A 13,971-nucleotide genomic window follows, 5' to 3' on the forward strand; every position below is an offset into this window, starting at 1 on the left:
TTGCGTGTTTCCAGCTCTATGTAGGGGAACATCATAGGGTTGCGCATTTTGAACAAAGTTATACTAGCTTGTGCAAAAAGTGGCTTGTAATTTACAGCATATTGCAGAGTAAGCAAAGTGATCTCCAAAACTCAAAAGTTTTTCTCTGTTTTGATTGTTACAGTTTCGATCGCGACTGGAAAAAGATAGAAGCTTTTGTAGGGTCAAAGACGGCGATACAGGTAATACTCTATTTTGTCCTAGCCAACCCTTTTTGTTGCATTTATTTGTGGCCGCATGATTTGTACTTCATTTCATCCTCACTGATGTGTAATTGTATAAATATCTGAGGCATCCATCAGAGTATCTCTAGAAGCATCTTACTGCATTAAGTACACAACTGTGATAGACTGTTTGCATAGATTAGGTAAATGGACAAGCCTTATAATGTTTAAGGCATGCTGTTGTAGATTAGACTGCTGTAGTACTGCACTGCTGTCAATTTCTGTAGAGAATATTTCGGCGTTGTGCCCAGAAAGAACAAAGCATCAGTGGCTGGACATAAGTAGTTGTCTTTAAGAGTGGGTATCAGGTACTAATCTTCTTCTTCCATACTGCAGTTAGATTGTACAAAGGAAAAAAAAAAAAGGGTAGTTATTAGTACCTTGCTGATATAGTCCTGATTAGATTTTTGATAAATAACTGAAACTGAAGGGCTATCTTTTTCTTTTTTTGAACAATCTACCAGCATGAAACTTTTCATGATTAGCTTTGTAAGCACCAAGATAAGCAGTAATTTTCTAGAGCTCGTGCAAACTCGTCGTCTCTAACATATTAGCTGTGGATTCTGGTAGAGATATATCTATGAAATTTGGCTCGCAGATCTTGCGTTGCTGCTGTATTTTCCGTCATTTTATGTTATCTAAGACATATGTGCTTCTTCATCTGCTATAGTAGTGGAAATATTTTACTTTTAATCTGCGAAAAACTTTTATTCATTATAAAGAGCATTCTTTTTTTGTAGATAAGAAGTCATGCGCAAAAGTACTTTTTGAAGGTTCAAAAGAATGGCACGAGCGAACATGTACCACCCCCTCGACCAAAGAGGAAAGCAGCGCATCCATATCCGCAAAAAGCACCTAAAAATGGTATGATCTCTAACAGAGCTATAATGAGCTATATGTTTGAGTACAACTAAGTTTTTATTTTGGGTGAAACTTTTGCAGCTGCCATCATAACTCAGGCTGTCGCTCCTTCACCGGCTTCTTCTCTTGTGTTGGAACCCTGCTATACCGTATCTAGTGATAGCTCTACTGTCGTTAGGAACTCTACTTCAAATGCTACATTGTCCTCTTGTGTTAATGGTTCAGTTCAGCCTTTTAGTGCTGCTCAAATGACAAAAGGTATTAATCATCAAATCCAAGTATTTACTCATTCATTGTGTAATTTTTTTTGCCTTTTTGTAAATGATTTCCCCATTCAACCGTGGAAAATAAGCTAACCTAAGTCTTAAATGTGATGCAGTACCAAGCGAAGCTATTATGGCCAATAATTGTTGTAGCAGGACTGAGAGCCCTACTGAGGTGTGGCTGGCTTCTGAAACAACTGAGAAGGAAAATCAAGTTCCATTTCTTCGGGGTTAGTCTCGCCTTTTAGTTTGTACTTAAGATTCACTTCATAGGCATAACTCATTGCCTGCAACCAGTGTAATCTTACATATCATAAAACACGATTACTAGGTGGGGATTAATACTTCAAAATTATAATTTTTCTAAATAGAAACCTAAAATAAAATTCTAATTCTACAAATCTGATCCACGACATCTAAATAATTGTTTCCTGTGAATGCTATTGGATTTTTGAATTCTTGTTATCTCATTGAGTACTTAATTGGCAGGGCTACATTACTAGCAGCTTATTATATGTATTTTCCTTCTCTCACCACACAAGTCCATACTCCAATAAGTAAAATTAATAGTTCTTAATTTTTTTTCCCCATGTATCGCCATAATTATGAAGAAATGAATCATTAAGTTTGTCTTAATATACATATAAATTTTTTTTTGTATATTTTCTGCAGTTGTCGTTTGTCTGGCCATGTGATTTTTCAGTTGAGATGCAATTGAGCGTATACCCTTTTACTTTTCTGTCATTATATTCTGTTTACTCACATTTCTTTTTTTGCTTTCGTCTGGTGTGTCGTGAAGTCATGCCGGACTTCTCTCAGGTATACAGCTTTCTTGCCGGCATATTTGACCCAAATACAAGTGGGCATTTGGAGAAGCTTAAAGAGATGGACCCAATTGATGTTGAAACAGTATGCTATTCATCCCACCTTCATTTTTATTTAACTTCATGTTAGTTGTTTAAAACATACTGAGTTGCTCTATTCATGTTTAACAATATGGTGAACTGTATATTAGTTGCTTCTATTTTTCTAGTTCTCTTTCTCCCCAGTGAATTCTCAAAAATTTCAGGACTTAGTTCGTGTTTTATCACATCTAAATTTCTCTATTATTAGTAGGAATTGAGGTCCCAGTTTCTTCAATACAAATGTAGATGTAGTTATTGTTTTAAATAGAGTTCGCTGAGATGTTAACTTGGTCTTATATGTTCTATGAAAGCATGAAGTTCTAATGCATAATTGAGGAATACGGCATTGCTAGATTAAGGTAGAAAATAATTTGGAAAAACTTCAAAAACCCCCCCTGTGGTTTCATAGTTTCTCACTTTGCCCCTCTGTGGTTTAAAATGTATCAAATTGCCCCCCTATGGTTTTGTTTTTATCTTTTCGGTAGCTTTTTCGTTAATATTTCATTAAATTATATATAAAAAACTTCAGATACCCATCTAGATTTATCAAATATTCACTTTAGTACCCTTTAAATTAACTTTATCACTGATTTATAAAAAAAAAAAAATGAAATTGATAAGAAAAAGAGAAAAAAGAAACCACAGAGGAGCAAATTGATACATTTTAAACCACAAGGGGGCAAAGTGAGACTACGAAACCACGGGGGGGTTTTTGAAGTTTTCCCAAATAATTTTTTGAGGTCAAATGACATCATGATTTTGTTAGTGGCATGCATGAGTAATTTTGGGAAAAGACAACTAGATGTAACTTTCTCATATTAACCGAAGTAGTATATATGCATTGTTAACGAGGATCATTCTGTTTTGAGATAGGCTTTTTTTCGGGTCATACTCATTCAGGTTCAATTTCTCGATTCGGTTTATTAACTTGAAAGCTTCCTAGTTAAGATCTTGGTATTTTACAATATCCTTTAACAGGCAAAGTAGTGGCCGTCCCCTTGCAATATTCCTCAAATGCATGAACTCGAGACAACCTAAAATTTATGCTTTCATTACTTCTTTGATGCACGAGGAAGTGGCGTATGTCTCTAAACGTGCATCTGATTATATTTCGAAAATGCTTCTCTACAGTGAATCAGCATATTCTAATGTTCATATTATATTATTATTGTTGTTTTTTATTGTCTCGCGCTTCAAACCTCGCCTTGATTGACTCATGTTCTCTTTGCTTACTATGTCCAGGTACTGTTGCTGATGAGGAACCTATCGGCCAATTTGACCAGCCCCGACTTTGAGGCACATGTAAGTAACTCCATTTGTCGAGATTCAGCATATCAGTTCATTTTCTTAAATCAATAGTAATTTATACCCTATCCATCCTCTACTCCCTAATGTGTATTTGAATCATCTCTTATTCTTTTTTATAAACTGTCATCGTCATCGACTCTCCTGCTGAAGTTCAATTTTGGTTATCTCAGTAGCAGTGTTGATTTCCATGATGTAATGATTGAAGTCAGTTTCTTTTTTCTTTTTTTTTTTTTGAAGAAAAATATATTTTATTTTTTTCTTTTTATATTCACTTATTTTCTTTCCCATTCTGGCTTTTCGTAATGCCCTAACTTCCTTTCTGTATTCTTACCTTTACGATGTTGTTTCAGAGACGGTTACTTTCCACATATGGTTCCGGCACGGAGGAAGCTAACTCGAACAGCTTCAGCAATCTCCTTCAAGCAAGTGGAACACCAGTCACTCCATTCATGTATATCTCCAATCCTCGCGCAAAACAGTATCCATCCCATTCTTATTTTGTTGTTTCCATCACAAAACCATTCTAACTATGTTGTAGAATTCCCAGGGTGGAGGTCGAGTGAAGCGCACCGAGGAATCCCTCCATGTTATGTACTTGCTTTGATCCAAAACAAAGCTGTTTTGAGCAAACATTTCTACTTAACTTCGCTCCGGAAGTAGACTCCAGGTTTTGAAACCGGTTCTGGGGTTAGCTTTTTCATTGTACAGCTTTTCGCGAATCCCCGCCCCTCGAGGAAAAAATAGTGATCCTGTAAATAACTAGTTTTGTGCTTTTCTTGTAAATCATTGGAGGTGTCGTCACGAAGATTAAAGCTTGCGGAATCTCTTCTATGTATCTCAAATGTGTGTGCAAGTACAGGCATGTTCATATGTAATTTTGTATGTATGTATATAAATGTATATATGTTTGGAATTTGAGCAAAACATGGTTTGTTTTATTTCTCTTATTTTCTGAGGATGTAAAAATGTCGTTTTATAATTAGGTAGAAAAAAAAATGTATGGTGGTCTCCTGACTATACACAAATTTGCATTTGGTCCTTGTACTCGAATATTTTTCTCTTAACGGAGTCGATCGTCGATTTGAAAGCCGCATTATTGAGGACAACTTGATAGCACTGAGCCGATCGTCAAGTCTATATTTTCAATTTTGATCTTACTCTGGATTTCGGAATGGAAGCTTTCAAATTAAGTAAATTTAGTTTTTAAAGTAAAATCTGAAATTAAATCTCGAGATAAAGTAGAAAACTTGAAGTAGAAATAAATTTAGGATAGGAAATTCTTACGTCAAAATGAGATGTGCAATTAGATATTAAGTTGGAACTGAAAATTAAATTGAAAATTTGCAAGTTGAATTACTTTAAATAATGCTCTATAAATATAAACTTGCTTTTATTTTTCATTTTTTTTCATTACGATGCAAATGGAAATAAAATATATAGGCCAGCAGTTAGGAAAGTTGTATAAATATTAGCCTGGTTTCATTTTAATTTCTTTTTATTAGAGTATTTTTGGAAATTGAAATATAAGGCTACTCCAACTATTAAGGAGGAAAAAAATAAAAGTGAGAACCGAAACGTAAGCAAGAAAATAAGATTGGGAAGTCCTTAAATGGCAACTAATTTTAACTTTCTTAAAAAAGTAAGAAGAAAAAATAGCAAGAAATCATATTAGAACATAACAATATTTTACTTCATTCTTGTATATATTGACCCGACGTTCACAAATGTTGTTGCTGTTACGTTAAACGTACAAACAAAAACGAAATGACGAACACGAAATAATCAAACCATAAGCAGAAAATAAAAGAAAATACACAGATTTATGTGAAAAACCCTTTGCAGGAAAAAACCACGGGTGAGTGAGGAGAGAACTTCACTATCAGACGAAAAAAGGAATACAAGGTTCAGATGATAGTACAACCAACCACAATCACACGCCTCCAGGGCAGAAACGAAAGAAGAAAACTCTTAACGGGTTTCGGATCCGATCCGTCCACACCCCCTGGTAAATGTCAGTGGTGGGCTACGGTTCGGGCCTGTTGGCCCAAGCCCTCTCACTACCTACCACAAATATTCATTTTTCCTTCACAAATTTATTTGCCAATTTGGTCGCACCGCGAAACTGTCAGCGAATTGAAAAATCCGAAACTTGAGTCGATTATCAATTTCGAGTCACATCTAACAGTTGCATTAAATATTTTTCTAGTACAGAAATTTTTATTCCATTTAGGTCAAAGTAGCCAGTTGCAGCAAACTACATATGAGGCGAATTAATATTAGGAAACTATCATGAAGAAATTAGAATAAAATATTCCTTAAATTGTAAGCTTGTAATCACTACTAAACCGAGAAAGTTATGGTAATAATTAATTTTCATTTACGGGCAATTAAAAGCTATTACTAACTTTGCAGCTGCGTAGAAATTAAGTATTTAAAAAAGCATGCAAGTAGGACAACTTATATACTGCAAAACAGACTACATGTCAAGTCATTGAAATTGTAAGCTTAACAAACTATAATATCAATCAACAATACAATCGGAAACACTCTCGCAGAGAGAAGACCAGCACTAACTGCTATATATGCATAGTCAAGAAAGCAAACAATACTGCATAGATTGAACAACTTGTAAACTTGATAGACAACTTAAACGAAGACAAAATAATTGTCAATAGTAGCTTCGACATTTATTGAACAGCAAGCCAAAATAGTACGTAATTCCTTCTTACTCTATGACACAAACTTCAGTTTTGTCGAAACAAGACCTCCCAGTACCACCAGAGCAAGAGGCAAACCAAAGCAGTTTTGTTGAAACAAGACCTCCCAGTACCACCAGAGCAAGAGCCAAACCAAAGCGGCCTGTGAAGAACATATTTTGGTAGAAAAAAAAAGAGGAGAAATTAATCCAATTAGGGTCAGATTTGAACATAAATGTTTCGATCCTGAAAATATTATTCAGTATAGGAAAGACTTAGTATTTAATATGGGACATATCGCCAATATTGTAAACATTAGTAATATAGTTGGAAGTTAGTAGTAGATTCATAATACGTCACTGAATTACATAGAACAGAGTAATTAAGACTCCACAAAATAGCCCAGTTTGTATATCAATATGTTGTCTATCTACTATACTAGTAGTATGATCAAATATAGATAATTGAATCTGATTTTGGGTTTGTTACTTCAGCTTAAACAAGAATATGAATGAGTATATGGTGATCATGATTCACGCAAGATATGCACAACCAAGTAGATTCAAAAGAAGTAAAATGAGAAAGCAAGATATGACATATGATAAATAGTTGTTTTCAACCTACATGTTGCTTTTAACTGAAGCTTTCTGAAGAAGAGAAAGAGGACAGAAAGGTAGGAAGACAAATTACCGATATGTTTAGGCTGTTGGAGAAGGATCTTGCGGTGGCTGGCGGTCTTGGTGGATGATGACTCTCACAAAAGGATGCATCTTGCGCCAGCCATTAATCTCCTTCACGAAATCAGAGAGCATCTCTTTACATTCTAGAACTCTTAAGGTGGTGATGTGATTCAGAACATCCGGATCCGATTGCAGATGCTTGCAATCATAGATAGACAAGTGCATAAGATTTGGAAAGGATCCGGGCTGAATGTCGAGCAGTGCTAGAAAAAATAGGTTGCTGAGCTCAAGGTAAGATAAATTTGGGAAGCTGCCTGGCGAACAAGAAATCTTCTCACATAGGCAAGCATCATCTGTCAATTTGAGAATCTTGAGGTTTTTTAGCTGCCCTAGTATTTGTGTCAGCTCTCCTTTCAAGTTTGAGCGAGACAATGTGAGCTCAGTGATGTTAGGTGCGAACTCTTCGATACTGCAGGGTTCATTAGGCTGCAATTCTCCTACTAACTTCAACTTATGTAACTTTTCATGAGTTGATGTTGCCTTAAAAACATCTCGAGGGATCTTCTTGGCTCGTAATGTTAGAGAGTTCAGACTACTTAACAACTTAAGACACTCAACCAATTTGCTGTCTGTAGCAGCTCCGCAATCATCATCGATTTTAAGGGTTTGAAGATTATGCAGTGGCACGCGAGACCTCCTGTTACTTGTAGCAGAAGTAGCTTCTGAAAGAGTTTTTTTCATCTTTCTCAAGGCTCGTGAGTCCAGCAAACTCATTGAGTTCAAGTATAAGTGGCGAAGCTCTGAAAGCTTCCAAATTTTAGATGGCAACTCTTTGATAGATGTACCTCTTATATCCAGAGTTTGCATATGGGGAGGGATCCCTTCAGAAAATGGTAATATCAGAAAATTGGAATCTCTCAATCCCACGTATCTTAATCTAGTCATATCTTTCATAGGAAGAACATGGGTATTGTATTCTCTAAATCCACTAAGTTCGAGCACTCTCAGGAATTCCGCTCTTATATCAGTCTGATTATTAATGCTTCGAAAAAAGTTAAGTGTTGACTGGAGAGGAATCCATCTTTTCCTATTGTTGCTAGAGGTTTGAATGGTTCTGCCTTTGCTGAAAACTAAAAGAGCTCTTAATTTTTCACCGAAAATTCGTGATAATTCATTGGAGCTTGGATGGAGTGCCACACGATGAGCATTGGAGTTTGGATGGAGTGCCACACGACGAGCAGCTATCTCTTGGGGCTTTGATTCCACTATAATTCTAGTTATAGTTTCTACCCAAAGGAATCGAGTCTCTCTTGCTTCTGACTTTGCTAGCTCACCCAAGAGGTCGTGGACTCTTACCTTTTTAATACTCTTATCAGGTCCTTGCTTCACTATTTCAACCAGGCACCTTTGTGCCAACTCCTCCAAGTAGTTGCTTGCAGTACCCTCCAGTGTTATACCTTCTTCTTTGGGTATCAGATCATCTCCGATCCACAACTTCGTCAATTTTGAGGCACTGATTTCAGAACCTGGTGGGAAAGCTCCCAAGTAAAGAAAACAAAATTTCATGTTGTAAGGCAAATCGTAGTAGCTCAAAGCAAGGATTTCTAAGCATTGCTTCCCATCATCTGTCGAATCCCAGTTCATAGTATCAAGTAATTTCGACCACACCATTGGATGCTGCAGTTTTGTCGAAACAAGACCTCCCAGTACCACTAGTGCAAGGGGCAAACCAGCACATTTCCCACAGAGCTGACGACCCAATTCCTCTAGTGCGCTTGGGCGTATCGGTTGGCCTTGTGGAAACACTTTTGTAGAGAAAAGTTCCCAACTATCATTCTTGTTTAAAGGCCTCATTTCGTAGGGTTCAGATCCTGGGTCATGATAAATGGCGAGATACTTGAATCGAGTTGTTACTATTATTCTACTCCCGTTGTCCGAATCTGGAAGAGCTAGTTTTAATTCATCCCACACTTCTTTCCTCCAGATATCATCCAGCACTATTAGGTATCTCCTCTGCTTCAAAAACCGATCTAGCTCCCACATTAAGTACTTGACGGAGTGCTCGATGGTCCCCCAGCTCCGGCTCCGATGAAGAAATACGTCCATACCTTTCATAGATTCACTTAAGCCTAGTTGGTCAATCATGATCAACAAAAGCTCTTCAATGTCGGGATCTTGATGAACAGGCACCCAAGCACAAGCATCAAAGTAGTTTTGAAGCTCACCTCCGGAGTCCACTTCTTTAGGCTGGGCAAAATGGGCGTGTCCGTGTGCGGGAACTTTAGAAAATGATTTATAAACCACAGCCGCAAGAGTGGTTTTGCCTGCGCCACCCATCCCGGTGATGGCTACAACCTGTCGACGCCTCTCCGGGTGAAGCAACCTCTCCGCTATAAGATCAGCATCATGTTTGAAACCAACAACCACATCATCACCAAGGTCTGCAAATGACCGTCTCCGTGGATGCAAATGACCTTGATATGCAGCTGTACTACTGCTGCTTCCTTCACCTCTTTGCTCGTGCAATTGAGGTACAAATATAGTTCTACGTTGGATGATCTCATAGATCTTGGATTTTAACTGTTTGATACCTTTAGCATCAGATAACGTAGTGGTAAGAGCGTACCTCTTCTCGAGTGTATCGGTATAGGCATCGATCAAGTCCTCTGCTTCATATGCTACGTCTCTAACGGAGCTCAACCAATTCTTCGTGCCAGCATCTTGTCTCTGCTTGTAGTCCATCTTGATGAGGCACATATTGAGCGCCTGTAGATCTTGTTTCAGTGATTCAACATCGCCTTTAACCTCCCCAAGTAGAGAAATTGCTTCACCGATTTTCTTTACTACGTAGGAAATTACGGCTTCTTCGAACATCTCTCTCCTTCTCTTCTTCTTCTCTTCTTCTTCTCTCTCTCTAGATCTCTCTCTCTCGCAGCCGAGTCGGGGGATGAGACAGGAATGAGGCTCTGTGAAACTGGATGTAATAGTCTCTGATTGCCTAATTGTACCATTATCATCCAACAATATATTAATATCTATGAAACCAAATTGACATCTCCAACAAGATTTACTTATTCACACTCATCAAGATCTGTTTCTTCATACCACAAGTGTGGAACAGTTCACAAGTTCCATAAAAACTAATGCATACAGGAGAGATTAAGCGATTAACAAATAGAATTTTCAACCACAATTCACAGAATCACAAAATAATCTCTTTTCGAAACTAGAATTCACAAAATCAGAGACCAATTCCAAAACACTGTTTACCCCAAAAAACAACAAAACAACAAAACAAAAAAAAAAAAGGCAAGAACAATAACAGGAACCAATTACAAAAGCAGAATATTATGAATTGCACAAAAAATGCACATAATCCCTGTATTTACAAGAACTACCTACAAAAATCCGAAAATAAAAAAAAAAACTCGAAACTTCTTCGTTCCGATCACTCCATCAACAGAAATTTACAAGAAAAAAAAAACACAAAAAAGAAAAACCCTAAGAAAGGGATGGGAAAATGGGAAGCTACGGATCAAACCAAAAAAGGGAAAAATGCGAGAAGAAAGGAAGGAATTAAACTAGGAGATCACATGAGAGAAGACGATTACTCACCTAGGGTTTTCGAGAGGTTCGATTATCGGGAGATGTAGGCGAGAGATATCTCCGCCATTTTCGCAGAGACGAAGCGGAGCGAGAGAGAGAGAGAGAGAGAGAGAGAGAGAGAGAGAGGGGGAAACGGCGCGGTGCTTCAGAGAGCGGGAGAGCGGGGTTGGTCGAAGAAGAGTAAATTGCACACTACTCCCCGGACTTTTTAGCGCTATCACATTGTAGTCCTCAAACTTTTAGAAACGTTTAAATCTAATTTACAATTAGATTTAGTGAATTTACGGAGCAACATCAACATCTCTTTAATTGATAACATCACTCGAAAATTAGCTCGAACGGATAATAGTTACGTGTTAAAGATATGCCTTTTTTTATTGATTTGATTTATACACCGGATCTTTGAAAAAATAAAAATAATCTTATTATGATTTAATTTTTGATAGATTCTAATTTAAATTAGAATTCTAACTGAATTAGGATTGATTTCTATATAAAACTCTATATTCAATGATCACATTGAATTAGAATAGGATTGAACCAAATCCCTCTCTCTATATATATACATGCATATGCATGTACGGCTTGACCAATTAGTTAGAGAAACTAATTATAAAGGTGGCCGGTTCCAAAGAGGGCATGTACAGGTTGGGTGCATAGAGGCAAATTAATTAGTATCCGGTGCATAGCTAATTAATTAAGGCTCCGTCGTACGGTAGCAAGAGAAGGGAGGTTGCTCGCATGCGACAGATTGAAGTCGGCGGCGGAGCAACGGTTCTCAACCAAATTATCTGAGCGGTTCGGATTCTTCGAAGCAACGGAATTTGGTTAGGATTTCTACACTTCTCTAATTTGGTCTTCTCAAATTTACGAAAAAAATTTTCGGTATTTTTTTTAGAGTTTTCGTTTGAACAAGAGAACGGTGGAATCCACCATACGGCTCTTGATTTTTATTCGGATAAGATATAAAGTGTAAGCCTGTACTTCAATTTCTTCATATAGTGGAATACATCTCTCTCGCTCTCTCCGTGGACGTAGAAAATTGCCGAACCACGTAAATCTTGATTTCTTCTTTCTGTATTTATTTTTTTTACCGTTCGGTTGATTTTCTCTATTTTTCGTGCATCTTTGTTGGTAACGCATGCCGAACCTCTCGAAAACCCTAGGTGAGTAATCGTCTTCTCTCAGGTGATCTCCTGATTTAAACGTTCCTAAAAGTTCGAGGACTATAATGTGATATCGCTAAAAGTCCGGGGAGTAGTGTGCAATCTCTCTCTCTCTCTCTCTCTCTCTCTCTCTGCTTCGTCTCTGCGAAAATGGCGGAGATATCTCTCGCCTACATCTCCCGATAATCGAACCTCTCGAAAACCCTAGGCGAGTAATCGTCTTCTCTCAGGTGATCTCCTGTTATATACCGGATGATTTGGGGGTGAGTTTGTGAAAGAGAAGGAGAGGTAGAGAAACAGAGAGAGATAGGGAGAGAGATTGGGAGGAAGAGAATAGGGTTTTAGAAAAATTAGAATAGGGTTTTGGGGAATGAGAAAAAGCGGATAATTGGGAAAGATGACAAGCTAATTCATAAGCAAACTAAGCTACTAAGGGTTAACAGCAATTTGTCAAAAATGGGGGGGTTAACAGCAATTTGTCAAAAATGGGGAATGAGGCCTGATGGGTTGAATCCGGTTGCCTTGTGGGCCTCGGGTGGGCTTGTTTGGTCCAAGCCGCCTGGGAGGCGGGCAAACGGACTCGGGTCCGCCCTTCTCTGTACTACCCGCAAACCTGCGGGTTTTGGGTTCGCCATTTCGCCCCGATCCGATCTCCTGGTTCGCCCGACCCGTGCGTAACGGTAAGTGGGCGTCGGTTCCTGCCTTCTCCGCATCATCCGCAATCCGGCGGGTCTTGGGTTCGCCTTTTCCATCCGACCCGGAATGGGATCTCCCGCTACCCGCTATCGAGGTGTTCGTCTTCCTCCGCTCTCCTCCTCCGCTCTCCAGATCTGCAGGGTCCTCCGCCCACCGACCTCGATCCTCCCTCTTCTCCTTCAGAGCACCCGCCCACCTACCTCGATCCTCCCTCTTCTCCTTCAGAGCACCCAGGATGCTCTAGCTCCGCCGGAGTTCCACCCGAGCTCGCACCCACCTTGCTGCTACCATTTATCCTCTTCTACTGTAAAGTTGCTATTTTTACTATTCTCCCATGCTAACTTCTGCTACTACTACTACTTTTACCATTTATTCTTCAGGGTCATTACATCTCTTAGTTTAATTCCTCCCTTTCTTCTCGCTTTTTTCCCTTTTTTGGTTTGATCCGTAGCTTCCCATTTTCCCATCCCTTTCTTAGGGTTTTTCTTTTTTGTGTTTTTTTTTTTCTTGTAAATTTCTGTTGATGGAGTGATCGGAACAAAGAAGTTTCGAGTTTTTTTTTTTTATTTTCGGATTTTTGTAGGTGGTTCTTGTAAATACAGGGATTATGTGCATTTTTTGTGCAATTCATAATATTCTGCTTTTGTAATTGGTTCCTGTTATTGTTCTTGCCTTTTTTTTTTTTAGGCTCGAAATCCCCCGACTCGGCTGCGAGAGAGAGATGAGAAGGAGATCAGAGATGTCGGAAGATGCTTTAATTTCCTACATACTGAACAAAATTGACGACCTATTCACCAAAGAAATTTCTCTAATTTGGAAGGTGGCAGACGATGTTGAATGGCTGAAACAAGAACTGCAGGCACTGGTGATCTTTCTCAACAACATGGACTATAAGCAGAGACGGGATGCGGCAACGAAGATTTGGCTGAGCTCCGTTAGAGACGTAGCATATGAAGCAGACGACTTGATCGATGCCTATACCAATACGCTCGAGAAGAGGTACGCTCCTGCCACTAGGATATTTCATTCTAATACACTGCAGAAAGATATCAAACAGTTAAAATCCAAGATCTGTGAGATAACTATATACGTACCTAAATTGCACGAGCAAAGAGGCAAAGGAAGCAGCACTAGTACAGCTGCAGATCAAGGTCATTTGCATCCATGGAGACGGTCATTTGCAGACCTTGGTGATGATGTGGTTGTCGGTTTCGAACATGATGCTGATCTTATAGTGGAGAGGTTGCTTCACTCGGAGGGGCGTCGACAGGTTGTAGCCATCACCGGGATGGGTGGTGCAGGCAAAACCACTCTTGCGGCTGTGGTTTATAAATTATTTTCTAAAGCTCCCGTACGCGGTCATGCCCATTTTGCCCAGCTTAAAGAAGCGAACTCCGGAGGTGAGCTTCAAAACCACTTTGATGCTTGTGCTTGGGTGCCTGTTCATCAAGATCCCAACATTATGGACCTTTTGTTGATCATGATTGACCAACTAGGCTTAAGCGAATATGTGGAAGCTAAGGAATA

The 13,971-nt window shown here is 38.7% G+C and overlaps 2 protein-coding genes across 2 annotated transcripts; one reads left to right on the top strand and one right to left on the bottom strand.

Annotated features, from left to right (window-relative positions):
* Positions 1-67: 67 nt before the first annotated feature.
* LOC109704376 (protein REVEILLE 6-like) lies at positions 68-4,538 on the top strand (the record flags this gene model as incomplete). The annotated part of the gene is made up of 8 exons (XM_020225125.1): positions 68-221; positions 1,004-1,127; positions 1,206-1,382; positions 1,504-1,617; positions 2,187-2,296; positions 3,535-3,594; positions 3,951-4,051; positions 4,148-4,538. Coding segments are annotated over 8 exons (856 nt in total), but the record flags the coding sequence as incomplete, so codon positions are not given.
* A 1,555-nt stretch (positions 4,539-6,093) lies between these two features.
* LOC109704375 (disease resistance protein RPP13-like) lies at positions 6,094-10,742 on the bottom strand. The gene is made up of 3 exons (XM_020225124.1): positions 10,592-10,742; positions 6,987-9,974; positions 6,094-6,459 (listed from the first exon to the last, which is right to left on the bottom strand). The coding sequence occupies exon 2, from the start codon at positions 9,848-9,850 to the stop codon at positions 6,995-6,997; it is 2,856 nt and encodes a 951-aa protein (XP_020080713.1). The 5' UTR covers positions 9,851-9,974; positions 10,592-10,742; the 3' UTR covers positions 6,094-6,459; positions 6,987-6,994.
* Between the last annotated feature and the right edge of the window lie 3,229 nt (positions 10,743-13,971).

This window comes from Ananas comosus, unplaced genomic scaffold (assembly GCF_001540865.1).
Source record: "Ananas comosus cultivar F153 unplaced genomic scaffold, ASM154086v1, whole genome shotgun sequence".
Lineage (NCBI taxonomy): Eukaryota > Viridiplantae > Streptophyta > Magnoliopsida > Poales > Bromeliaceae > Ananas > Ananas comosus.

Excerpts from the sequence above, each read along its gene's own strand:
- LOC109704375 (XM_020225124.1), bottom strand. The coding sequence starts at position 9,850 with ATGTTCGAAGAAGCCGTAATTTCCTACGTAGTAAAGAAAATCGGTGAA.